The sequence below is a fragment of the Babylonia areolata genome, chromosome 16, assembly GCF_041734735.1.
Source record: "Babylonia areolata isolate BAREFJ2019XMU chromosome 16, ASM4173473v1, whole genome shotgun sequence".
In the NCBI taxonomy this organism is placed as follows: domain Eukaryota; kingdom Metazoa; phylum Mollusca; class Gastropoda; order Neogastropoda; family Buccinidae; genus Babylonia; species Babylonia areolata.
Window position 1 is genome coordinate 30377069 of NC_134891.1, and position 27498 is coordinate 30404566.

Sequence of the window (27498 nt, forward strand, 5' to 3'; positions counted from 1 at the left end):
GAGAACACTCCCCCCCCCCCCCCACCCCCCCCCTTTTTTTTTTTTTTTTTTTTTTTTTTTGTAATTCACACATCCATCACATTTTGTAAGCAATGAAAACTTGCAGTGTTTGAAAAGAAAGCTGTTGTATGATGATATTTCACCATTTACTGTAGATTTGGGTTATGTAGTACACCTGCAGTGAAGGAATGTTCACTGATTTAAAGGTGGTGTTGAAGGAGAAAAGGCACAACACAACACAGTTTGACTGGAAACAGACTGTAGGCTGTAGAAACAGAGAGACAGTGTAGGCTGTAGAAAGAAACAGAGAGATAGACACAACACAGTTTGACTGGAAACAGACTGTAGGCTGTAGAAACAGAGAGACAGTGTAGGCTGTAGAAACAGAGAGACAGTGTAGGCTGTAGAAACAGAGAGACAGACACAACACAGTTTGACTGGAAACAGATTGTAGGCTGTAGAAACAGAGACAGTGTAGGCTGTAGAAACAGAGAGACAGTGTAGAAACAGAGAGACAGTGTAGGCTGTAGAAACAGAGACAGTGTAGGCTGTAGAAACAGAGAGACAGTGTAGGCTGTAGAAACAGAGAGACAGTGTAGGCTGTAGAAACAGACACAGTGTAGGCTGTAGAAACAGAGAGACAGTGTAGGCTGTAGAAACAGAGACAGTGTAGGCTGTAGAAACAGAGACAGTGTAGGCTGCAGAAACAGAGAGACAATGTAGGCTGTAGAAACAGAGAGACAGTGTAGGCTGTAGAAACAGAGAGACAGTGTAGGCTGTAGAAACAGAGAGACAGTGTAGGCTGTAGAAACAGAGACAGTGTAGGCTGTAGAAACAGAGACAGTGTAGGCTGTAGAAACAGAGAGACAGTGTAGGCTGTAGAAACAGAGACAGTGTAGGCTGCAGAAACAGAGAGACAATGTAGGCTGTAGAAACAGAGAGACAGTGTAGGCTGTAGAAACAGAGACAGTGTAGGCTGTAGAAACAGAGACAGTGTAGGCTGTAGAAACAGAGAGACAGTGTAGGCTGTAGAAACAGAGACAGTGTAGAAACAGAGACAGTGTAGGATGTAGAAACAGAGACAGTGTAGGCTGTAGAAACAGAGACAGTGTAGAAACAGAGACAGTGTAGAAACAGAGACAGTGCAGGCTGTAGAAACAGAGACAGTGTAGAAACAGAGACAGTGTAGAAACAGAGACAGTGTAGAAACAGAGACAGTGCAGGCTGTAGAAACAGAGACAGTGTAGAAACAGAGACAGTGTAGGCTGTAGAAACAGAGACAGTGTAGAAACAGAGACAGTGTAGGCTGTAGAAACAGAGACAGTGTAGGCTGTAGAAACAGAGACAGTGTAGAAACAGAGACAGTGCAGGCTGTAGAAACAGAGACAGTGTAGAAACAGAGACAGTGTAGGCTGTAGAAACAGAGACAGTGTAGGCTGCAGAAACAGAGACAGTGTAGAAACAGAGACAGTGCAGGCTGTAGAAACAGAGACAGTGCAGGCTGTAGAAACAGAGACAGTGTAGAAACAGAGACAGTGCAGGCTGTAGAAACAGAGACAGTGCAGGCTGTAGAAAAAGAGACCGTGCAGGCTGTAGAAACAGAGACAGTGTAGGCTGTAGAAACAGAGACAGTGTAGAAACAGAGACAGTGTAGGTGCAGGCTGTAGAAACAGAGACAGTGCAGGCTGTAGAAACAGAGACAGTGTAGGCTGTAGAAACAGAGACAGTGTAGAAACAGAGACAGTGTAGGCTGTAGAAACAGAGACAGTGTAGGCTGTAGAAACAGTGTAGAAACAGAGAGACAGTGTAGAAAGAGAGACAGTGTAGGCTGTAGAAACAGAGACAGTGTAGAAAGAGAGACAGTGTAGGCTGTAGAAACAGAGACAGTGTAGAAAGAGAGACAGTGTAGGCTGTAGAAACAGTGTAGAAACAGAGAGACAGTGTAGAAAGAGAGACAGTGCAGGCTGTAGAAACAGAGACAGTGTAGAAAGAGAGACAGTGTAGGCTGTAGAAACAGAGACAGTGTAGAAAGAGAGACAGTGTAGGCTGTAGAAACAGTGTAGAAACAGAGAGACAGTGTAGAAAGAGAGACAGTGCAGGCTGTAGAAACAGAGACAGTGTAGAAAGAGAGACAGTGTAGGCTGTAGAAACAGAGACAGTGTAGAAAGAGAGACAGTGTAGGCTGTAGAAACAGTGTAGAAACAGAGAGACAGTGTAGAAAGAGAGACAGTGCAAGCTGTAGAAACAGAGACCTGAGATCAGTAGTCGGCCAACCACAGAAGGGTAAGACAAAGATGAGTAGTTGTAATGACGCGTTTTTCACCAAGAAAAACAAATCGTGAGAAAATGTGTTTGTACCAGTGTTGAGAAACATTTACATCTCACTCCTTTCAGGAGTCATGTTCACATCAATGTATATAAAAATATCTCCTCACTCACCCATCACTCAAATATCCAAACACATACACAGAGATAAATTTATGGAAACTCTTAAAGAAATATATTGGCATTCATGCACACATTCACACTATGCAGAAACTTTAAAAAAATATACTGGCTTTCATTCACACATTCACACTATATAGAAACTCTTAAGAAACTTACTGGCATTCATCCATTCATTCACACTACATAGAAACTCTTAAGAAACTTACTGGCATTCATGCACACATTCACACTATACAGAAACTTTAAAGAAATACACAGGCATTCATTCACACATTCACACTATATAGAAACTCAAGAAACTTACTGGTATTCATACATACATTCACACTATATAGAAACTCTTTAAGAAACTTACTGGCTTTCATTCACACATTCACACTATATAGAAACTCTTTAAGAAACTTACTGGCATTCATCCACACATTCACACTATATAGAAACTCTTTAAGAAACTTACTGGCATTCATCTACACATTCACACTATATAGAAACTGCTAAAGAAAGGTACTGGCATTCATTCACACATTCACACTATATAGAAACTGCTAAAGAAACATACTGGCATTCATCCACACATTCACACTATATAGAAACTGCTAAAGAAAGGTACTGGCATTCATTCACACATTCACACTATATAGAAACTGCTAAAGAAACATACTGGCATTCATCCACACAATCACACACTGACGGTAACCACGGCAACAGGTGCGGAGGAATGTGCGACCATGGTTCCAGACAAGCGAGGGAAAGAAGAAAGTGTATGACGTCATCACCTTTTTCTTCGCCCGTGTGTGCAACATGTACATCACCTTCCCCTTTCTCACCCTAGAACTGATGCCTTCTTTACGACTCTACAGGTAAGCAGCTTTTCACTTGATACGTTTTTTTAATTGTGTCAGTCTCTGGGATGAGACGTCAAACTAAGTTCCTGCGTATTGCATGCATTTAGCACTTAGCGTTTGTGAAGAACCCACAGTAACAAAAGGGTTGCCCCTGGAAAATTCTGTACAAGAAATTCCACTTTGGTAGTAAAACACTTACACTTGGAGGCAGAAAAAAGGTGTGCTGTCAGTGTAGTGATGGGCTCTTCCTGGGGAGAGCAGCCCATGCTGTCAGTGTAGTGATGGGCTCTTCCTGGGGAGAGCAGCCCATACTGTCAGTGTAGTGATGTGCTATCCCTGGGGAGAGCAGCCCATACTGTCAGTGTAGTGATGGGCTCTCCCTGGGGAGAGCAGCCCATGCTGTCAGTGTAGTGATGGGCTCTCGCTGGGGAGAGCAGCCCATACTGTCAGTGTAGTGATGGGCTCTCCCTGGGGAGAGCAGCCCATACTGTCAGTGTAGTGATGGGCTCTCCCTGGGGAGAGCAGCCCATGCTGTCAGTGTAGTGATGTGCTCTCCCTGGGGAGAGCAGCCCATGTTGTCAGTGTAGTGATGGGTTCTCCCTGGGGAGAGCAGCCCATGCTGTCAGTGTAGTGATGGGCTCTCCCTGGGGAGAGCAGCCCATGCTGTCAGTGTAGTGATGGGTTCTCCCTGGGGAGAGCAGCCCATACTGTCAGTGTAGTGATGGGCTCTCCCTGGGGAGAGCAGCCCATGCTGTCAGTGTAGTGATGGGTTCTCCCTGGGGAGAGCAGCCCAAGTTCACTGTGTGGTGTTGGTGTTTGAGTGGTGATCCTGTACTTCACTGTGTGGTGTTTGAGTGGTGGTGATCCTGTACTTCACTGTGTGGTGTTTGAGTGGTGGTGATCCTGTACTTCACTGTGTGGTGTTTGAGTGGTGATCCTGTACTTCACTGTGTGGTGTTGGTGTTTGAGTGGTGATCCTGTACTTCACTGTGTGGTGTTGGTGTTTGAGTGGTGATCCTGTACTTCACTGTGTGGTGTTGGTGTTTGAGTGGTGATCCTGTACTTCACTGTGTGGTGTTGGTGTTTGAGTGGTGATCCTGTACTTCACTGTGTGGTGTTGGTGTTTGAGTGGTGATCCTGTACTTCACTGTGTGGTGTTTGAGTGGTGATCCTGTACTTCACTGTGTGGTGTTTGAGTGGTGGTGATCCTGTACTTCACTGTGTGGTGTTTGAGTGGTGATCCTGTACTTCACTGTGTGGTGTTGGTGTTTGAGTGGTGATCCTGTACTTCACTGTGTGGTGTTGGTGTTTGAGTGGTGATCCTGTACTTCACTGTGTGGTGTTGGTGTTTGAGTGGTGATCCTGTACTTCACTGTGTGGTGTTGGTGTTTGAGTGGTGATCCTGTACTTCACTGTGTGGTGTTGGTGTTTGAGTGGTGATCCTGTACTTCACTGTGTGGTGTTTGAGTGGTGATCCTGTACTTCACTGTGTGGTGTTTGAGTGGTGATCCTGTACTTCACTGTGTGGTGTTTGAGTGGTGATCCTGTACTTCACTGTGTGGTGTTTGAGTGGTGATCCTGTACTTCACTGTGTGGTGTTGGTGTTTGAGTGGTGATCCTGTACTTCACTGTGTGGTGTTTGAGTGGTGGTGATCCTGTACTTCACTGTGTGGTGTTTGAGTGGTGATCCTGTACTTCACTGTGTGGTGTTGGTGTTTGAGTGGTGATCCTGTACTTCACTGTGTGGTGTTTGAGTGGTGGTGATCCTGTACTTCACTGTGTGGTGTTTGAGTGGTGATCCTGTACTTCACTGTGTGGTGTTGGTGTTTGAGTGGTGATCCTGTACTTCACTGTGTGGTGTTTGAGTGGTGGTCCTGTACTTCACTGTGTGGTGTTTGAGTGGTGATCCTGTACTTCACTGTGTGGTGTTGGTGTTTGAGTGGTGGTGATCCTGTACTTCACTGTGTGGTGTTTGAGTGGTGGTGATCCTGTACTTCACTGTGTGGTGTTTGAGTGGTGATCCTGTACTTCACTGTGTGGTGTTGGTGTTTGAGTGGTGGTGATCCTGTACTTCACTGTGTGGTGTTTGAGTGGTGGTGATCCTGTACTTCACTGTGTGGTGTTTGAGTGGTGGTGATCCTGTACTTCACTGTGTGGTGTTGGTGTTTGAGTGGTGGTGATCCTGTACTTCACTGTGTGGTGTTGGTGTTTGAGTGGTGATCCTGTACTTCACTGTGTGGTGTTGGTGTTTGAGTGCTGATCCTGTACTTCACTGTGTGGTGTTTGAGTGGTGGTGATCCTGTACTTCACTGTGTGGTGTTTGAGTGGTGGTCCTGTACTTCACTGTGTGGTGTTGGTGTTTGAGTGGTGGTGATCCTGTACTTCACTGTGTGGTGTTTGAGTGGTGATCCTGTACTTCACTGTGTGGTGTTGGTGTTTGAGTGGTGGTCCAGTACTTCACTGTGTGGTGTTTGAGTGGTGGTGATCCTGTACTTCACTGTGTGGTGTTTGAGTGGTGGTGATCCTGTACTTCACTGTGTGGTGTTTGAGTGGTGATCCTGTACTTCACTGTGTGGTGTTGGTGTTTGAGTGGTGGTCCTGTACTTCACTGTGTGGTGTTTGAGTGGTGATCCTGTACTTCACTGTGTGGTGTTTGAGTGGTGATCCTGTACTTCACTGTGTGGTGTTGGTGTTTGAGTGGTGGTGATCCTGTACTTCACTGTGTGGTGTTTGAGTGGTGATCCTGTACTTCACTGTGTGGTGTTGGTGTTTGAGTGGTGATCCTGTACTTCACTGTGTGGTGTTGGTGTTTGAGTGGTGGTGATCCTGTACTTCACTGTGTGGTGTTTGAGTGGTGGTGATCCTGTACTTCACTGTGTGGTGTTGGTGTTTGAGTGGTGGTGATCCTGTACTTCACTGTGTGGTGTTTGAGTGATGATCCTGTACTTCACTGTGTGGTGTTTGAGTGGTGATCCTGTACTTCACTGTGTGGTGTTTGAGTGGTGATCCTGTACTTCACTGTGTGGTGTTGGTGTTTGAGTGGTGATCCTGTACTTCACTGTGTGGTGTTTGAGTGGTGATCCTGTACTTCACTGTGTGGTGTTTGAGTGGTGATCCTGTACTTCACTGTGTGGTGTTTGAGTGGTGATCCTGTACTTCACTGTGTGGTGTTTGAGTGGTGATCCTGCACTTCACTGTGTGGTGTTGGTGTTTCAGAGCTCAGTACTGCTGGATGCACCTGGCAGCAATGGTGGTGATCCTGTACTTCACTGTCATGGGGTCTGCCTCAAGGAAGGATGGCCGCTCCGCCCTGCCAGCCACACAAAAGCCACTAAAGCCGGAATAAGCCGTGTGCTTACCTCCCCCACAACCTCCCTTCCCCCTCCTTCACACACCTGAAAGGCTGTGCTTGACCCAGACGTCAGTGAGGGGGTGGGAGGGGTGGTGAAGTGGGTTGTCGACCATGGCACTGAAGGAACCATGCCCAGGACACGTCTCATAGTGTTCCCTTTCACATCCACACCACAGTTTTACACATCATGCATCATGTTTTCCGTGGGGCTTTCGCAGCTTCTGCAGTCATTCATGTATCCAGGCAGACTGTGTGTGTGTGTGTGTGTGTGTGTGTGTGTGTGTGTGTGTGTGTGTGTGCATGTGAGCGGGCGTGCCCAAAGATCACCCTGGTTCTGTCAGCTCCCTCCCAGCATGTTGAGGAGTCACAATCAGCTGTGGTGTTCTGTGTGGTGTGGATGTTGACACAGAGGAGTCACAGTTCTGTGTGGTGTGGATGTTGACACAGAGGAGTCACAGTTCTGTGTGGTGTGGATGTTGACACAGAGGAGTCACAATCAGCTGTGGTGTTCTGTGTGGTGTGGATGTTGACACAGAGGAGTCACAGTTCTGTGTGGTGTGGATGTTGACACAGAGGAGTCACAATCAGCTGTGGTGTTCTGTGTGGTGTGGATGTTGACACAGAGGAGTCACAATCAGCTGTGGTGTTCTGTGTGGTGTGGATGTTGACACAGAGGAGTCACAGTTCTGTGTGGTGTGGATGTTGACACAGAGGAGTCACAATCAGCTGTGGTGTTCTGTGTGGTGTGGATGTTGACACAGAGGAGTCACAGTTCTGTGTGGTGTGGATGTTGACACAGAGGAGTCACAATCAGCTGTGGTGTTCTGTGTGGTGTGGATGTTGTCACAGAGGAGTCACAATCAGCTGTGGTGTTCTGTGTGGTGTGGATGTTGACACAGAGGAGTCACAGTTCTGTGTGGTGTGGATGTTGTCACAGAGGAGTCACAGTCAGCTGTGGTGTTCTGTGTGGTGTGGGGGTTGACAGAGGAGTCACAGTTCTGTGTGGTGTGGGCGTTGACACAGAGGAATCACAGTTCTGTGTGGTGTGGGGGTTGACAGAGAAGTCACAGTTCTGTGTGGTGTGGGGGTTGACACAGAGGAGTCAGTTCTGTGTGGTGTGGGCGTTGACACAGAGGAATCACAGTTCTGTGTGGTGTGGGGGTTGACACAGAGGAGTCAGTTCTGTGTGGTGTGGGGGTTGTCACAGAGAAGTCACAGTTCTGTGTGGTGTGTGGGTTGTCACAGAGAAGTCACAGTTCTGTGTGGTGTGGGGGTTGTCACAGAGAAGTCACAGTTCTGTGTGGTGTGGGGGTTGTCACAGAGGAATCACAGTTCTGTGTGGTGTGGGGGTTGACACAGAGAAGTCAGTTCTGTGTGGTGTGTGGGTTGTCACAGAGGAATCACAGTTATGTGTGGTGTGGGGGTTGACACAGAGAAGTCACAGTTCTGTGTGGTGTGGGGGTTGACACAGAGAAGTCACAGTTCTGTGTGGTGTGTGGGTTGTCACAGAGAAGTCACAGTTCTGTGTGGTGTGGGGGTTGACACAGAGAAGTCACAGTTCTGTGTGGTGTGTGGGTTGTCACAGAGGAATCACAGTTCTGTGTGGTGTGGGGGTTGACACAGAGGAGTCAGTTCTGTGTGGTGTGGGGGTTGTCAGAGAGGAGAATGAAGGCCTTACTCACATGGTGACCCAGCAGTGCAGTTGTGCAGAGCGTTCAAGTGGGGTGTGTAGAAAATCATATGATATTCACGTAAGGTGTGTAGACAATATCATTCACATGGGGTGTATAGATAATACCATTCATGTGGGGTGTGTAGACAATGATATAATTTATGTGGGGTGTGTATTCACGTGGGGTGTGTAGACAATGATATCATTCATGTGGGGTGTGTAGACAATGATATCATTCATGTGGGGTGTGTAGACAATATCATTCATGTGGGGTGTGTATTCACGTGGGATGTGTAGACAATGATATCATTCATGTGGGGTGTGTATTCATGTGGGATGTGTAGACAATGATATCATTCATGTGGGGTGTGTAGACAATATCATTCATGTGGGGTGTGTATTCACGTGGGATGTGTAGACAATGATATCATTCATGTGGGGTGTGTAGACAATGATATCATTCATGTGGGGTGTGTAGACAATATCATTCATGTGGGGTGTGTAGACAATGATATCATTCATGTGGGGTGTGTAGACAGTATCATTCATGTGGGGTGTGTAGACAATGATATTCCTCGGGTCATGACTGCAGGGCGTGGTCACTGCATTGCTTTTGAAGTTGACATCAGTGGGAGTGTTATTTCAGCCTCCTGTCATGTGAATGGAATGCTGGTGTGCGGAAGAGGGTGGGTGTGTGTGATGTCTGTGGGTTTACATGGCTAGGTGAATCATGTGAATGGAATGCTGGTGTGCGGAAGAGGGTGCGTGTGTGTGATGTCTGTGGGTTTACATGGCTAGGTGAGTCATGTGAATGGAATGCTGGTGTGCGGAAGAGGGTGCGTGTGTGTGATGTCTGTGGGTTTACATGGCTGGGTGAAGGGAGGGACGGGGGAGGTGGAAGATGTGACGTCAACGAATGTATGTGAAGAGAAAAAGGCAATCTCACTTGACTGCATGTTGTTAGGAAAGATGATATCAACGAATAGATGTTTTCGGGGGTGGTGGGGGGAAAGGGGGGTTGGTGTGGGTGGGGGGGGGCTGATATGAGTGCACACATGTCGGGGGAGGGGAAGGAATCATTGAGTATGTACTGGGAAAGGATTGTGAGTACATGTGGTGGAATCTGTTGAAAGAGATATCAACTATCAAGGATAGCGTGAGTAGAATCATTGAGTATATACTGGGAAAGGATTGTGAGTACATGTGGTGGAATCTGTTGAAAGAGATATCAACTATCAAGGATAGCGTGAGTAGAATCATTGAGTATATACTGGGAAAGGATTGTGAGTACATGTGGTGGAATCTGTTGAAAGAGATATCAACTATCAAGGATAGCGTGAGTAGAATCATTGAGTATGTACTGGGAAAGGATTGTGAGTACATGTGGTGGAATCTGTTGAAAGAGATATCAACTATCAAGGATAGCGTGAGTAGAATCATTGAGTATGTACTGGGAAAAGATTGTGAGTACATGTGGTGGAATCTGTTGAAAGAGATATCAGCTATCAAGGATAGCGTGAGTAGAATCATTGAGTATGTACTGGGAAAGGATTGTGAGTACATGTTGTGGAATCTGTTGAAAGAAATATCAAGAATAGTGTGAGCAGAATCATTGAGTATATACTGGGAAAGGATTGTGAGTACATGTTGTGGAATCTGTTGAAAGAAATATCAAGAATAGCGTGAGCAGAATCATTGAGTATGTATTGGGAAAGGATTGTGAGTAGTACATGTGGTGGAATCTGTTGAAAGAGATATCAAGAATAGTGTGAATACATGTGGAAGAATATGAGATACCCAAGACTGGCTGGGGGTGAAAGATATATCAGAGTACATAATTATGTTGGACTGAAAAACATCATTCTGTGTTGATGGAGGTGATAGCACTGACTGGGTGTCGTGGAAAGAGATGATTGTAAAAGTGTACATTGAAGAGGGATGTGTTGTCAAATAGTACATGCCTGGAAAGAGATGATTGTAAAAGTGTACATTGAAGAGGGATGTGTTGTCAAATAGTACATGCCTGGAAAGAGATGATTGTAAAAGTGTACATTGAAGAGGGATGTGTTGTCAAATAGTACATGCCTGGAAAGAGACGAATCAAAAAGTGTACATGGGGGAAGGCGGTGAAACCTGAGTGCGTGTGCAGAAAAAGATAGCAAAGAATGCATGTGGAGAAAGATGAAACCAAAAGCGATGTTTGTGGTAGAAATAGGTGATGTCAAAAAGTGTTGTTGGGGAGGTGGTGGAAAGCTGACATCAAACGCTACCTGGCGGACACAGGGGGGAGGGGGGGGGGGGGGAGGGAGGTCACATCATAGAGTACTTTTGCAGGAGAAAGGTGATGTGAAGAAACAACCCAAAAAACAAATACATGCAGGAAAAGATGATATCAGGGTGTTACAAATGTCTGTGACAGAGTTGGTATGAAAGAAAACTTGTAGGGTAAAAGATATGTAATCCTGTGTTTGGAACATGTTGAAATGGTGGTGTTTCTTGATAGACTTGATGAAATAATAGGTTTATGTGTTTGGAACATGTTGAAATGGTGGTGTTTCTTGATAGGCTTGATGAAATAATAGGTTTATGTGTTTGGAACATGTTGAAATGGTGGTGTTTCTTAATAGGCTTGATAAAATAATAGGTTTATGTGTTTGGAACATGTTCAAATGGTGGTGTTTCTTAATAGACTTGATGAAATAATAGGTTTATGTGTTTGGAACATGTTGAAATGGTGGTGTTTCTTAATAGACTTGATGAAATAACAGGTTTATGTGTTTGGAACATGTTGAAATGGTGGTGTTTCTTAATAGACTTGATGAAATAACAGGTTTATGTGTCTAGAATATGTTGAAAAGGTGATTTTTGTGTAAAAGATTTGATGCTATAACATATTTATGTGTTTGGAACATGTTGAAAAGGTGATTTTTGTGTAATAGATTTGATGCTATAACAGATTTATGTCTTTTTAACAGGTTGGAAAGGTTGTTTTCATTCTAAATTTGATGATGAATTAACAGATTTATGTGTTTGGAACAAGTTGAGGAGGTTGCTTTTCATACTTGATTTGATGAAATAACAGATTTATGTGTTTGGACCAAGTTCAGAAGGTTGCTTTTCACACCGGATTTGATGAAATAACAGATTTATGTGTTTGGACCAAGTTCAGAAGGTTGCTTTTCACACCGGATTTGATGAAATGTCAGATTTATGTGTTTGGAACAAGTTGAGGAGGTTGCTTTTCACACTGGATTTGATGAAATAACATATTTATGTGTATGGAACAAGTTGAGGAGGTTGCCTTTGGTATCAGATATGATGAAATGCTGCACACCAGTTGCACTATGCCTGTAGCCGTGTGGGGTCCAGGTCACATCAGTGACAAGCCAGCATGGGGAAGAGAGGCACTCCACATGGTTGTCTGCTGGACCAGTTATGCAATACATCAACATCATTCTTTTTTGTTTGGCTGCCCCGTCATCTGCACCGTTTGAGTGGCTTTACTCCCATGCCACTCCTTACACAGCCCCACCTGTCTTAGTCAGTCACAGTCCTAGCGTCGGCAGTCTGCAGGGAACTATTGATGTTAGGTCGCCTGCAGGCCACACAGCAGAGGAGACCCTGCACTGCTGCTGAGTCACTTTGTTCAGTAGTGCCTGTTCTGATTTGACGTAACCAACACACCATTTATGACTAAGCCCCCTACTGCAGAGCCAGACTAAGAGCATCCCCTGACTTATCATTGTGTGTTTGTTGCCATCCCCTGACTTATCATTGTGTGTTTGCTGCCATCCCCTGACTTATCATTGTGTGTTTGTTGCCATCCCCTGACTTATCATTGTGTGTGTTGCCATCCCCTGACTTATCATTGTGTGTTTGTTGCCATCCCCTGACTTATCATTGTGTGTTTGTTGCCATCCCCTGACTTATCATTGTGTGTTTGTTGCCATCCCCTGACTTATCATTGTGTGTTTGTTGCCATCCCCTGACTTATCATTGTGTGTTTGTTGCCATCCCCTGACTTATCATTGTGTGTTTGTTGCCATCCCTAGATGACAGTGGATTGATCTGTGATCTGAGGTGTGCTTGTGCAGTGTTGTTCTGTGTTGTGTAACAACTGTGGTGGTGTTCTGTAGGGTTGTGTAACAACTGTGGTGGTGTTCTGTAGTGTTGTGTAACAACTGTGGTGGTGTTCTGTAGAGTTGTGTAACAACTGTGGTGGTGTTCTGTGTTCTGTAGAGTTGTGTAACAACTGTGGTGTTGTTCTGTAGAGTTGTGTAACAACTGTGGTGTTGTTCTGTAGAGTTGTGTAACAACTGTGGTGGTGTTCTGTGTTCTGTAGAGTTGTGTAACAACTGTGGTGGTGTTCTGTGTTCTGTAGTGTTGTGTAACAACTGTGGTGTTGTTCTGTAGAGTTGTGTAACAACTGTGGTGTTGTTCTGTAGAGTTGTGTAACAACTGTGGTGGTGTTCTGTAGAGTTGTGTAACAACTGTGGTGTTGTTCTGTAGAGTTGTGTAACAACTGTGGTGTTGTTCTGTAGTGTTGTGTAACAACTGTGGTGTTGTTCTGTGTTCTGTAGTGTTGTGTAACAACTGTGGTGGTGTTCTGTAGTGTTGTGTAACAACTGTGGTGGTGTTCTGTGTTCTGTAGTGTTGTGTAACAACTGTGGTGGTGTTCTGTAGTGTTGTGTAACAACTGTGGTGGTGTTCTGTGTTCTGTAGGGTTGTGTAACAACTGTGGTGTTGTTCTGTAGAGTTGTGTAACAACTGTGGTGTTGTTCTGTAGTGTTGTGTAACAACTGTGGTGTTGTTCTGTGTTCTGTAGAGTTGTGTAACAACTGTGGTGGTGTTCTGTGTTCTGTAGTGTTGTGTAACAACTGTGGTGGTGTTCTGTGTTCTGTAGAGTTGTGTAACAACTGTGGTGTTGTTCTGTGTTCTGTAGAGTTGTGTAACAACTGTGGTGGTGTTCTGTAGAGTTGTGTAACAACTGTGGTGGTGTTCTGTGTTCTGTAGTGTTGTGTAACAACTGTGGTGTTCTGTGTTCTGTAGGGTTGTGTAACAACTGTGGTGTTGTTCTGTAGAGTTGTGTAACAACTGTGGTGTTGTTCTGTAGAGTTGTGTAACAACTGTGGTGGTGTTCTGTGTTCTGTAGTGTTGTGTAACAACTGTGGTGGTGTTCTGTGTTCTGTAGAGTTGTGTAACAACTGTGGTGTTGTTCTGTGTTCTGTAGTGTTGTGTAACAACTGTGGTGTTGTTCTGTGTTCTGTAGAGTTGTGTAACAACTGTGGTGGTGTTCTGTGTTCTGTAGAGTTGTGTAACAACTGTGGTGTTGTTCTGTAGAGTTGTGTAACAACTGTGGTGTTGTTCTGTAGAGTTGTGTAACAACTGTGGTGTTGTTCTGTAGGGTTGTGTAACAACTGTGGTGGTGTTCTGTGTCCTGTAAGGTTGTGTAACAACTGTGGTGTTGTTCTGTGTTCTGTAGAGTTGTGTAACAACTGTGGTCTTGTTCTGTAGAGTTGTGTAACAACTGTGGTGGTGTTCTGTAGAGTTGTGTAACAACTGTGGTGTTGTTCTGTAGTGTTGTGTAACAACTGTGGTGTTGTTCTGTGTCCTGTAAGGTTGTGTAACAACTGTGGTGTTGTTCTGTAGGGTTGTGTAACAACTGTGGTGTTGTTCTGTGTTCTGTAGAGTTGTGTAACAACTGTGGTGTTGTTCTGTAGAGTTGTGTAACAACTGTGGTGTTGTTCTGTGTCCTGTAAGGTTGTGTAACAACTGTGATGTTGTTCCGTAGGGTTGTGTAACAACTATGGGGATCATCTCAAACACTGCCTCATTCCAGAAGACATTTACACATAAATTGCTGGGTAAGTCTAAAGTTTTGCAGCAAAGTTTGTTTCTTCTTCTTCATTCACCGATTGTGATTCCCACCGTCACTCATATACACCGGTAGGCTTTTAGGTGTAGGACTACTTTTACCCCTGCTATGAAGCAAGTCCTGCTCAGCTTTCAGAGAGGGAAGGGGTGGGGTCATGGGGTCAAAGTTTGTATGAAATTCACGTCTATCAATTCAAGCAGTGACAGCAAGTTTGGTGCTTTTTTTTTTTTTTTTTTTTGGCAGTAGCACAATGTTTGCCTGCAAATTTGACATCAGTTTTTTGGGTCCACGGACTTTGACGTTTAGCCGATACGTTGTGGTGTGGCATGCTTGTGCCCCAAGTCATGTGTCAGTGTATGTTAGTGCCACTGTCAGTCGTAGATGTGCGAGAATGGTGATGTTAAGACAATGAGGATGAGAATGGTGATGTTAAGACAATAAGGATGAGAATGGTGATGTTAAGACGATAAGGATGAGAATGGTGATGTTAAGACGATAAGGATGGGAATGGTGATGTTAAAATGACAGTGTGATGGTGGTATGTATTGCTTGCAGACTGGTTGTGGGGCATGAAGTGTCAGCAGGACATTGCATCACACAGAATTCCAGCCCATGAAATTATACGAGTTGTGTGCCATGATTTATATATTGTGATACATGTCTTCTGTTTCCTGTTGTATGTTGTGAACTTTTTGGTTTCAGCTTTTTACCCGACGTGTGCCGTATTATTGTGGACATCTTTTGAGTCTCACTGCTTTGGGTGTTGATGTGCAATCTTTGGTTCATGGAACAAAAAGGGATGTGTGTGGACACCATCTTTAGTTCAGCATGTGTTTGAATGCATACGTATTGTTGCTTGCAGAGAGCGTTGAATCAAATTATTTGTTTGGGCGGCCTGATTTGTGATTTGCTGTCCCTGTTCCCTTCATGGGGGTTTTGGTATTTTGGTTGTCATCTGCTTGTGGATGTGCGTGTGGTGTTGTTGGTGGTTGTATTTTGTTTGGCTTTCACTTATTTTTCTTATCTAATCAGGTTGATGTGATTGTCAAAGATATCAAGGTACTTCAGTAGGTCAGTGAAATTTGAACATGTCATTGTAAATAACCAGTTATATATATATTTTTACTCCTTCAAGTTGTGTGAGTAAATCAATGAATGTCTGATCTTCAGACTGTCTTTACTTAATTCTCATGACAGTCAGTGCATTCCCTGTGTTCACACCAGACTTTACCAGCGCATGAAGTCTGAATTAACTGTAAGAAATGGGCTATAGAAATGCCAATATTATCATGGTTAGTATTAGTATCTTTATTATTATTGTTATTGTAATTATTGACATGAACAGTGATTGTCAAACATATCACTGGTGGTGTGGGGGTTCAGTTGCTCACCAGAGGCACTATCCCATCTGTGTGTCCGGGTGCTTCATGTGGTTCTGTGTGTGTGTCCAGGTCCTTCATGTGGTTCTGTGTGTATCCAGGTCCTTCATGTGGTTCTCTGTGTGTGTCCAGGTCCTTCATGTGGTTCTGTGTGTGTCCAGGTCCTTCATGTGGTTCTGTGTGTGTGTCCAGGTCCTTCATGTGGTTCTGCGTGTGTGTCCAGGTCCTTCATGTGGTTCTGCGTGTGTGTCCAGGTCCTTCATGTGGTTCTGTGTGTGTGTCCAGGTCCTTCATGTGGTTCTGTGTGTGTCCAGGTCCTTCATGTGGTTCTGTGTGTGTGTCCAGGTCCTTCATGTGGTTCTGTGTGTGTGTCCAGGTCCTTCATGTGGTTCTCTGTGTGTGTCCAGGTCCTTCATGTGGTTCTCTGTGTGTGTCCAGGTCCTTCATGTGGTTCTCTGTGTGTCCAGGTCCTTCATGTGGTTCTGTGTGTGTGTCCAGGTCCTTCATGTGGTTCTGTGTGTGTCCAGGTCCTTCATGTGGTTCTCTGTGTGTGTCCAGGTCCTTCATGTGGTTCTCTGTGTGTCCAGGTCCTTCATGTGGTTTACCTTCGTTGTGTGTGTCCAGGTCCTTCATGTGGTTCTCTGTGTGTGTCCAGGTCCTTCATGTGGTTCTGTGTGTGTCCAGGTCCTTCATGTGGTTCTCTGTGTGTGTCCAGGTCCTTCATGTGGTTCTCTGTGTGTGTCCAGGTCCTTCATGTGGTTTACCTTCGTTGTGTGTGTCTAGGTGCTTTATGTGCTGTACCTTCGTCACAATGGCCAGGGTAGGACTTATGTTTAGTGCAGATAGTGTTAGTTTCTGTAGACACCATGAGAGTTTTTATTTCATGTGGTTTACCATCGTCACAGTGGCCAGGGCAGGACTTATGTTTAGTGCAGTGTTAATTTCTGTGGACGCCATGAGGGTTTTTATTTCATGTGGTTTACCTTCGTCACAGTGGCCAGGGCAGGACTTATGTTTAGTGCAGTGTTAATTTCTGTGGACACCATGAGAGTTTTTATTTCATGTGGTTTACCATCGTCACAGTGGCCAGGGTGGGAATTGTAGGACTTGTGTTTGTCTCCCCCTTCCTCACCCGATTTATTATTATTTGAAAGAGAGAAACTCTTGACATCTTTGCTGGGTGACTGGTTTTTTGTCTCTGCTCAGATATCCATCACTAGTCACTGTCAGTGGCTGGCACAAGTCATGGAGTCATTTCATGCTGGTGGACTGTCCGTGACATATTTGAAAGGACATGTCCAGGTTTCTTCCAAGGATTTTTCCTGCCAGATATGTAGCAGCATTTGACAGAGGGAGATGTGGCGTTCCTTGCAGTTTGCCAGGAAATGCAGCCTTCAGTGTTGGTGTCTAGAATGAGAGGTGTTTGAAGTGTGTTGAGCTGTGTAGTGTTTGGATCTCATCCGGCCATGGACCCAATTCATGCATTCCTTTCAGTTTGTGTTCAGTGAAATCAAAAGTCAATGGGTTTTTTTTTTAAAGGTAGGAAAGAAGTGTTTATTTTGTATTTCATTTTTTATTGGAAGATGTTGCCGAACTGACCTTTCCATAATATTGGTGTTGTGATTGATTAATTGATGTATATGGATACTTACATAGCATCTATTGTTGGTCAGAGACCAAGCTCAAAGTGCTTTACAAACATGTAGTCATTTGCATAACAGACTGCCTGTCTGGGTAGAGCTGTGTGTTGTCATTGGATGATGATCATTGAAGAACAGTAACACACTGCCTGTCTGGGTAGAGCTGACTGTGTTGTCATTGGACGTTGATGACTGAAGAACAGTAACACACTGCCTGTCTGGGTAGAGCTGACTGTTGTCATTGGACGATGATCATTGAAGAACAGTAACACACTGCCTGTCTGGGTAGAGCTGTGTGTTGTCATTGGACGTTGATGACTGAAGAACAGTAACACACTGCCTGTCTGGGTAGAGCTGTGTGTTGTCATTGGACGTTGATGACTGAAGAACAGTAACACACTGCCTGTCTGGGTAGAACTGTGTGTTGTCATTGGGCGATGATCATTGAAGAACAGTAACACACTGCCTGTCTGGGTAGAACTGTGTGTTGTCATTGGACGATGATCATTGAAGAACAGTAACACACTGCCTGTCTGGGTAGAGCTGACTGTTGTCATTGGACGATGATCATTGGAGAACAGTAACACACTGCCTGTCTGGGTAGAGCTGTGTATTGTCATTGGGCGATGATCATTGAAGAACAGGAACACACTGCCTGTCTGGGTAGAGCTGTGTGTTGTCATTGGACGTTGATAATTGAAGAACAGCAACAAAAGTGTTGTCCACGGAAGGATTCTGTAGAAACATCCACTTTGAAAGCAAAAAAGTAAACTTGCAGGCACAAAAAACCACCACCAAAAACTGCTTGGATACTGCAGTGTAGTGAGGCGCTCTCCATGGACAGCAGCCTGAATTTCACACAGAGAAAAATTATCTGTTGTGACAAAACATAATACAAGGTAAATCTACATTGATTAGAAAACAGATACACTGACAAAACATAATACAAGAAGTAAATCTACATTGATTAGAAAACAAATACACTGACAAAACATAATACAAGAGGTAAATCTACAATGATTAGAAAACAAATACACTGACAAAACATAATACAAGAGGTAAATCTACATTGATTAGAAAACAAATACACTGACAAAACATAATACAACAGGTAAAATCCACTTTGATTAGAAAACAATACAACAGGTAAAATCCACTTTGATTGGAAAACATAATACAACAGGTAAAATCCACATTGATTAGAAAACATAATACAGCAGGTAAAATCTACTTTGATTAGAAAACATAATACAACAGGTAAAATCCACATTGATTAGAAAACATAATACAACAGGTAAAATCTACTTTGATTAGAAAACATAATACAACAGGTAAAATCCACATTGATTAGAAAACATAATACAACAGGTAAAATCCACTTTGATTAGAAAACATAATACAACAGGTAAAATCCGATTAGAAAACACATACACTTGCAGGCAGAAAAAAAGAAAGGATGGCGCTCTATGTAGCGACACTGTCAGCATCCTGAACTTCACACAGAGAAATCTGTTGTGACAAAAGAGATTCAATTTAATACAATTCAATACAATGCTCTGGAGTTGTGTCGCTTGATCTGAGGCCGGAGTTGTCAGCTTTGAAATGCTATGTCATGCTATTCATGAAAAAGATTGGGGGGGGGGCGGGCGGGTAATTTGGAATTATAGTGTCTGTTGTTGATGATGGGGTTAATTTGGAAGTTACAGTTTCTGTTGTTGATGAAGGGGTTAATTTGGAATTATAGTGTCTGTTGTTGATGATGGGGTTAATTTGGAAGTTTCAGTTTCTGTTGTTGATGAAGGGGTTAATTTGGAAGTTACAGTTTCTGTTGTTGATGATGGGGGGTTAATTTGGAAGTTTTAGTTTCTGTTGTTGATGATGGGGTTAATTTGGAAGTTTTAGTTTCTGTTGTTGATGGGGTTAATTTGGAAGTTTCAGTTTCTGTTGTTGATGATCAAAGTGGTGGTACTGCTTTCCTCCAGGATCTGTGTTCCAGTGTGACACCTTACCTTGTCAGCAACTTGTTCTTTTACACCTTCATTTTCTTTGTGTTCAGAGCAACTGTATAAAACTGACTTTTATGTTTTCATAAATGTTTCTGGTATACAGTTTGCATGCTTTTTCTGCATACAGTCTTGCCATTGTGAACAAAACTTCTTTTTTTTTTTAATTGGCTTTTTTGTTTGATAAAAAATGTGGCTGTCTGGCATTTTGATAGCTTGCTTTGTGCTTGATGATTGTCGTTTTGGATTAATTGTCTGGTCAGTGTTGGTTTTATATTTCTGCAAGTTTTAAAACTTCAGTGTTTGTTTTATGTTGCTGCTTTATGTGGTTACATATAAACATATATACATATACATACAGCTTCAGATTACAGTATTCATTGCATTTATATCTGAGTGTGCTCATTAATCTAATCAAATTTTGTTATACTGGTGTAAATGCCAAATTTTAATTTTGTTGTGCATAATGTGGATGTTTTTATGAACACAAAACCCAGCATGTTTTTGACAACAGGTTTAAGTGATGATTGTAGTGATGCAGATTGAGAGGAGTGCCTGTGACAGTAACTTTATATTCAAGTTAATGTATTCAGTATATATTGTCCATGTAATGTTTATGCCTTTGTCATTGACTGTTGTGTAGTGTCAACCCTGTTAAGGGAAGGCAGGGACTGAATGGGGAAAAAAAAAGAAGCAAACTGGAGTTTATCTGTTATTGTCGGAAAAAAGAATTGTCTTGTTGATTGCAGTTCCTGAAATAATATAAGATATTCAATACTTTCCCAGCCTTGTGGTTTGTAATCATGTATTTTGTTGTTGCTCTTTCTGTGTCATTTCCCACCAGTGGTGAAGTATTGTTGGGGAAGTTTGAGTTTGTATAGAATTTTTGTCTTGAACGCTATTGACAGAGCAGTTTAAGGAAAGAAATGGTTTGGGAACTACACTCACTGGCTAAAATATAGAGGCTTGGTAACTGAGAAGCAGACAGTGCCATTTGGCATGCATTGATTAGACATGAAAAAAGGTACATGCGTTGGGTTTTTTTGTGTTTTTTTTTTTTTTTTTTTTACACATCTACCAGTGTCAGCCATTGGACACTGCACACAACTGTCGACACTCCTCCAGGTCTGTGTGTTGTCTGGAAGCATGGGTTTCTACAGATGCTTTATTCCTGTCCATTTGTTGTGCATTGACCATGTTTGAATTAAGAACTGATACATACAGCATACAGGACACTCCAACACTGACCTGTGTACTACGAGGATACACTCATTCAGGCAACAGTCATGGTTGTCTTCTGATAGTCATGACCCAGCAATTTTTTCTCTTTATATTCCTCCTGAATTTTCCCAGGAAAAGAGCAAGGAGTGACTGAGCTGTGGCCCTTGGATGCTGGGCAACACATTGCTTCGATGAACATTTCTCAAGGGGCACAGTGCTCTTGACTGGAAGATCAAACTGGGCGTCCAGTCTTTCAGATGAGACGATGAACCGAGGTCCTGTATGCAGCATGCACTTGGCACACTGAAAAAGAACCCATGGCAATGAGATTGTTGTCCTCTGGAAAAATTATGAAAAACGAAATCCACTCTGATAGGTACACAAATATAACAGCATGCACTCAAGGCCGGAGAAGTGTGTTGGCTTATGCTGTTGTCCGGCATCTGCCTAGCAGATGTAATGTAGCATATATGGATTTGTACAGACACACTGACACATCCTTGAGAAACTGAAACTTGCTTCAGATTATTTGTAACATTTCTTGTGTGTGTGTGTGTGTGAGAACATTTTATTCATTGTAAACCATAGCCTGCTATGAAGGGTGTGTGTGGAAAGATTAGTTCAATGGTAGAACACATCTAACACTGAATTCAACAATTAAAATTTTAAGACGGGTTATGTGCAACTGACAGACTGAATCTGAAACACCTCATGCAAGTAAATGGCATTGTTTGACAGCATGGTCATCCACAGATGTCATGAGCAATATTATATAGGCTTGAAAACGGAAGGGTGGCTGATAAAACCTGTTTGCTTTTCCTTCTATGCAGAGGTCAGATGGCTGGTGTTGGGTGATGTGTCACACTGTGTCAATGTGGTGACTGTGTCCTGGGTGATGTGTCACACTGTGTCAATGTGGTGACTGTCCTGGGTGGTGTGTCACACTGTGTCAATGTGGTGACTGTGTACTGGGTGATGTGTCACACTGTGTCAATGTGGTGACTGTCCTGGGTGGTGTGTCACACTGTGTCAATGTGGTGACTGTGTACTGGGTGATGTGTCACACTGTGTCAATGTGGTGACTGTGTACTGGGTGATGTGTCACACTGTGTCAATGTGGTGACTGTGTACTGGGTGATGTGTCACACTGTGTCAATGTGGTGACTGTGTACTGGGTGATGTGTCAATGTGGTGACTGTGTACTGGGTGATGTGTCACACTGTGTCAATGTGGTGACTGTGTCCTGGGTGATGTGTCACACTGTGTCAATGTGACTGTGTCCTGGGTGATATGTCACACTGTGTCAATGTGGTGACTGTGTACTGGGTGATGTGTCACACTGTGTCAATGTGGTGACTGTCCTGGGTGATGTGTCACACTGTGTCAATGTGGTGACTGTGTACTGGGTGATGTGTCACACTGTGTCAATGTGGTGACTGTGTACTGGGTGATGTGTCACACTGTGTCAATGTGGTGACTGTGTACTGGGTGATGTGTCACACTGTGTCAATGTGGTGACTGTGTACTGGGTGATGTGTCACACTGTGTCAATGTGGTGACTGTGTCCTGGGTGATGTGTCACACTGTGTCAATGTGGTGACTGTGTCCTGGGTGATGTGTCACACTGTGTCAATGTGACTGTGTCCTGGGTGATGTGTCACACTGTGTCAATGTGGTGACTGTGTCCTGGGTGATGTGTCACACTGTGTCAATGTGGTGACTGTGTACTGGGTGATGTGTCACACTGTGTCCTGGGTGATGTGTCACACTGTGTCAATGTGGTGACTGTGTACTGGGTGATGTGTCACACTGTGTCAATGTGGTGACTGTGTCCTGGGTGATGTGTCACACTGTCAATGTGGTGACTGTGTACTGGGTGATGTGTTACACTGTGTCAATGTGGTGACTGTGTACTGGGTGATGTGTCACACTGTGTCAATGTGGTGACTGTGTACTGGGTGATGTATCACACTGTGTCAATGTGGTGACTGTGTACTGGGTGATGTGTCACACTGTGTCAATGTGGTGACTGTGTACTGGGTGATGTGTCACACTGTGTCAATGTGGTGACTGTGTACTGGGTGATGTGTCACACTGTGTCAATGTGGTGACTGTGTCCTGGGTGATGTGTCACACTGTGTCAATGTGGTGACTGTGTCCTGGGTGATGTGTTACACTGTGTCAATGTGGTGACTGTGTCCTGGATGATGTGTCACACTGTGTCAATGTGGTGACTGTACTGGGTGATGTGTCACACTGTGTCAATGTGGTGACTGTGTCCTGGGTGATGTGTCACACTGTGTCAATGTGGTGACTGTGTCCTGGGTGATGTGTCACACTGTGTCAATGTGGTGACTGTGTCCTGGGTGATGTGTCACACTGTGTCAATGTGGTGACTGTGTCCTGGGTGATGTCACACTGTGTCAATGTGGTGACTGTGTCCTGGGTGATGTGTCACACTGTGTCAATGTGGTGACTGTGTCCTGGGTGATGTGTTACAGTGTCAATGTGGTGACTGTGTCCTGGGTGATGTGTCACACTGTGTCAATGTGGTGACTGTGTTCTGGGTGATGTCACACTGTGTCAATGTGGTGACTGTGTCAATGTGGTGAATGTATCACTCTATTAATGTGGTGACTGTGTTCTGGGTGATGTGTAAATATGTTAATGTGGTGACTGTGTCCTGGGTGATGTGTCACACTGTGTCAATGTGGTGAATGTGTCCTGGGTGATGTGTCACTCTATTAAGGTGGTGACGGTGTTCTGGGTGATGTGTCACTGTGTTAATGTGGTGACTGTGTCCTGGGTGATGTGTCACACTGTATCAATGTGGTGAATGTGTCCTGGCTTGGGTGATGTGAACTATGTTTTGAGCTGTGATGACTAGTCTCTTTGGAGCTGCTTTTAACTGCAGGACTGAAGCTCTGGCCTGAATGGAATGAGTCAATACTACTACCCAAGTCCATCAAAGGGGAATAGTATGACTATCGTCCAAGGCGAGGTCAGCAGTACAAACCTCCAGACATTCACTGTGGTACCACACACTGCAGTTGTCGCATGCAATCGCTGATGTTTTAACATTTTGTCGACACATTCCACATGGATAGAAATCCTTATAGTTTGGTCCTGGGTTTTGTGAGACATCATTTGACAAAAGAATCCGTGCACTGACCTGTCTTTCATGCAAGATTCCTTCAGGGCTTTCCTTACGTTACCTCGTGCAACAAGTGGACCTGGCATTTTCCAGCTGGATGAGTGTGTTTGGGGTGTTGAGAGTTTCAGTTTCAGCAGCTCAAGGAGGCTTCACTGCGTTCCGACAAATCCATATACACTACGCATCTGCTGAGCAGATGCCTGACCAACAGCGTAACCCAACACGCCTAGTCAGGCCTTGAGAGAAAAAAAAAGTAAATAAATAATAGATAAATACATAAAAAAAAGAACTACTACTACTACTAATAATATGTATAAGGTGCAAAAACTTGATGAAGTCAACTATAAGCGTACAAAAAAAGAAAAAAAAGATGAACAGAAATGGTCAGAATTGGAGTCATGATCTTAGTCAACTCTTCACTGTTTGCAAGGCACCTAGATTTTGGTTGGACACAGGCTTGTTTTATTGTTCATAGCAGTCGACAGATGTTTCCTATGTCTATGATGAAGTCTTTCCAATCAATATGATGTAGAAAAGTGAACAGTTGCTTCTACAAGTAGGAAATTTAGACCAATATCTTATTTTGGATATTGAACATTTTGCTAAATTTACGTTTAAAAGGATTTTTTCACAGTTGAGAGACATGAAGTGACGAACCTAGTTTTGAGTGAACACTGTGAACCGAAATGAAAAGTGGACAATTTTCAGCTAAAATGACAAAGACACGCTAACCTTTTCACAGAATTTTGAAACCCTGCCTAAAAAGATGAGGACTACGTCAATTGAATGGAAGTCAGAGCTGATTTAATTTCCTAATTAGTGATCATTTTTGTTTACCAATTTGAAAAACCTGGCTTCCAGTTTGCGCATGCGCTCCATCATTTTATTTGCATAGACTTAACCAAACAACAAAAACTATGTCGTCCTAAAGGTCTTTAGAACTCGAGTCATATACAGCATTTCAAAAGAAAGGAACGCGTTAAGTTCATTACTTGATTATTAATGTTATTGCTCACTGTATACAGTTTGAATCAAATGGAGTCCTTGCTCACTGTATACAGTTTGAATCAAGTAGAGTCCTTGATCACTGTATACAGTTTGAATCGAGTGGAGTCCTTGCTCACTGTATACAGTTTGAATCAAAGTAGAGTCCTTGCTCACTGTATACAGTTTGCATCAAGTGGAGTCCTTGCTCACTGTATACAGTTTGAATCAAGTGCCTTGCTCACTGTATACAGTTTGAATCGAGTGGAGTCCTTGCTCACTGTATACAGTTTGAATCGAGTGGAGTCCTTGCTCACTGTATACAGTTTGAATCAAGTAGAGTCCTTGCTCACTGTATACAGTTTGAATCAAATGGAGTCCTTGCTCACTGTATACAGTTTGAATCGAGTGGAGTCCTTGCTCACTGTATACAGTTTGAATCAAGTAGAGTCCTTGCTCACTGTATACAGTTTGAATCGAGTGGAGTCCTTGCTCACTGTATACAGTTTGAATCAAATGGAGTCCTTGCTCACTGTATACAGTTTGAATCAAATGGAGTCCTTGCTCACTGTATACAGTTTGAATCAAGTAGAGTCCTTGCTCACTGTATACAGTTTGAATCAAGTAGAGTCCTTGCTCACTGTATACAGTTTGAATCAAGTAGAGTCCTTGCTCACTGTATACAGTTTGAATCAAATGGAGTCCTTGCTCACTGTATACAGTTTGAATCGAGTGGAGTCCTTGCTCACTGTATACAGTTTGAATCAAGTGCCTTGCTCACTGTATACAGTTTGAATCATGTGGAGTCCTTGCTCACTGTATACAGTTTGAATCAAGTACAGTCCTTGCTCACTGTATACAGTTTGAATCAAGTGGAGTCCTTGCTCACTGTATACAGTTTGAATCGAGTGGAGTCCTTGCTCACTGTATACAGTTTGAATCGAGTGGAGTCCTTGCTCACTGTATACAGTTTGAATCAAGTGGAGTCCTTGCTCACTGTATACAGTTTGAATCAAGTAGAGTCCTTGCTCACTATATACAGTTTGAATCAAGTGGAGTCCTTGCTCACTGTATACAGTTTGAATCGAGTGGAGTCCTTGCTCACTGTATACAGTTTGAATCAAGTAGAGTCCTTGCTCACTGTATACAGTTTGAATCGAGTGGAGTCCTTGCTCACTGTATACAGTTTGAATCAAATGGAGTCCTTGCTCACTGTATACAGTTTGAATCAAGTGGAGTCCTTGCTCACTGTATACAGTTTGAATCCAATGGAGTCCTTGCTCACTGTATACAGTTTGAATCAAGTGGAGTCCTTGCTCACTGTATACAGTTTGAATCGAGTGGAGTCCTTGCTCACTGTATACAGTTTGAATCAAATGGAGTCCTTGCTCACTGTATACAGTTTGAATCAAATGGAGTCCTTGCTCACTGTATACAGTTTGAATCAAGTGGAGTCCTTGCTCACTGTATACAGTTTGAATCAAGTGCCTTGCTCACTGTATACAGTTTGAATCAAGTGGAGTCCTTGCTCACTGTATACAGTTTGAATCAAGTAGAGTCCTTGATCACTGTATACAGTTTGAATCAAATGGAGTCCTTGCTCACTGTATACAGTTTGAATCGAGTGGAGTCCTTGCTCACTGTATACAGTTTGAATCAAGTAGAGTCCTTGCTCACTGTATACAGTTTGAATCGAGTGGAGTCCTTGCTCACTGTATACAGTTTGAATCGAGTGGAGTCCTTGCTCACTGTATACAGTTTGAATCAAGTGCCTTGCTCACTGTATACAGTTTGAATCGAGTGGAGTCCTTGCTCACTGTATACAGTTTGAATCAAGTAGAGTCCTTGCTCACTGTATACAGTTTGAATCAAATGGAGTCCTTGCTCACTGTATACAGTTTGAATCAAATTGAGTCCTTGCTCACTGTATACAGTTTGAATCAAGTGGAGTCCTTGCTCACTGTATACAGTTTGAATCGAGTGGAGTCCTTGCTCACTGTATACAGTTTGAATCAAATGGAGTCCTTGCTCACTGTATACAGTTTGAATCAAATGGAGTCCTTGCTCACTGTATACAGTTTGAATCGAGTGGAGTCCTTGCTCACTGTATACAGTTTGAATCAAGTGCCTTGCTCACTGTATACAGTTTGAATCAAGTACAGTCCTTGCTCACTGTATACAGTTTGAATCAAGTGGAGTCCTTGCTCACTGTATACAGTTTGAATCGAGTGGAGTCCTTGCTCACTGTATACAGTTTGAATCGAGTGGAGTCCTTGCTCACTGTATACAGTTTGAATCAAGTGGAGTCCTTGCTCACTGTATACAGTTTGAATCAAGTAGAGTCCTTGCTCACTATATACAGTTTGAATCAAGTGGAGTCCTTGCTCACTGTATACAGTTTGAATCGAGTGGAGTCCTTGCTCACTGTATACAGTTTGAATCAAGTAGAGTCCTTGCTCACTGTATACAGTTTGAATCGAGTGGAGTCCTTGCTCACTGTATACAGTTTGAATCGAGTGGAGTCCTTGCTCACTGTATACAGTTTGAATCAAATGGAGTCCTTGCTCACTGTATACAGTTTGAATCAAATGGAGTCCTTGCTCACTGTATACAGTTTGAATCAAGTAGAGTCCTTGCTCACTGTATACAGTTTGAATCAAGTAGAGTCCTTGCTCACTGTATACAGTTTGAATCAAGTAGAGTCCTTGCTCACTGTATACAGTTTGAATCAAATGGAGTCCTTGCTCACTGTATACAGTTTGAATCGAGTGGAGTCCTTGCTCACTGTATACAGTTTGAATCAAGTGCCTTGCTCACTGTATACAGTTTGAATCATGTGGAGTCCTTGCTCACTGTATACAGTTTGAATCAAGTACAGTCCTTGCTCACTGTATACAGTTTGAATCAAGTGGAGTCCTTGCTCAC

General features: G+C 43.4%; 2 protein-coding genes across 3 annotated transcripts in view; one reads left to right on the forward strand and one right to left on the reverse strand.

The window, feature by feature from the left end:
- The window catches only part of LOC143290983 (lysophospholipid acyltransferase 6-like), a 46449-nt gene extending 39090 nt beyond the window's left edge, over nucleotides 1-7359 (forward strand). The window contains exons 11-12 of the mRNA XM_076600569.1: nucleotides 3157-3308; nucleotides 6510-7359. Coding sequence (XP_076456684.1) covers nucleotides 3157-3308; nucleotides 6510-6639 — 282 coding nt within the window. The 3' untranslated portion in view covers nucleotides 6640-7359. The remainder of the gene's footprint in view (nucleotides 1-3156; nucleotides 3309-6509) is intronic.
- Nucleotides 7360-15975: 8616 nt separating this feature from the next.
- LOC143291316 (uncharacterized) overlaps nucleotides 15976-27498 on the reverse strand; it is a 38072-nt gene continuing 26549 nt past the window's right edge. The window contains exon 7 of one of the 2 annotated variants that reach the window (XM_076601172.1): nucleotides 15976-20738. The gene's annotated coding sequence lies outside the window, so the exon portion shown is untranslated. The remainder of the gene's footprint in view (nucleotides 20739-27498) is intronic. The other variant, XM_076601171.1, reaches the window with a different exon arrangement.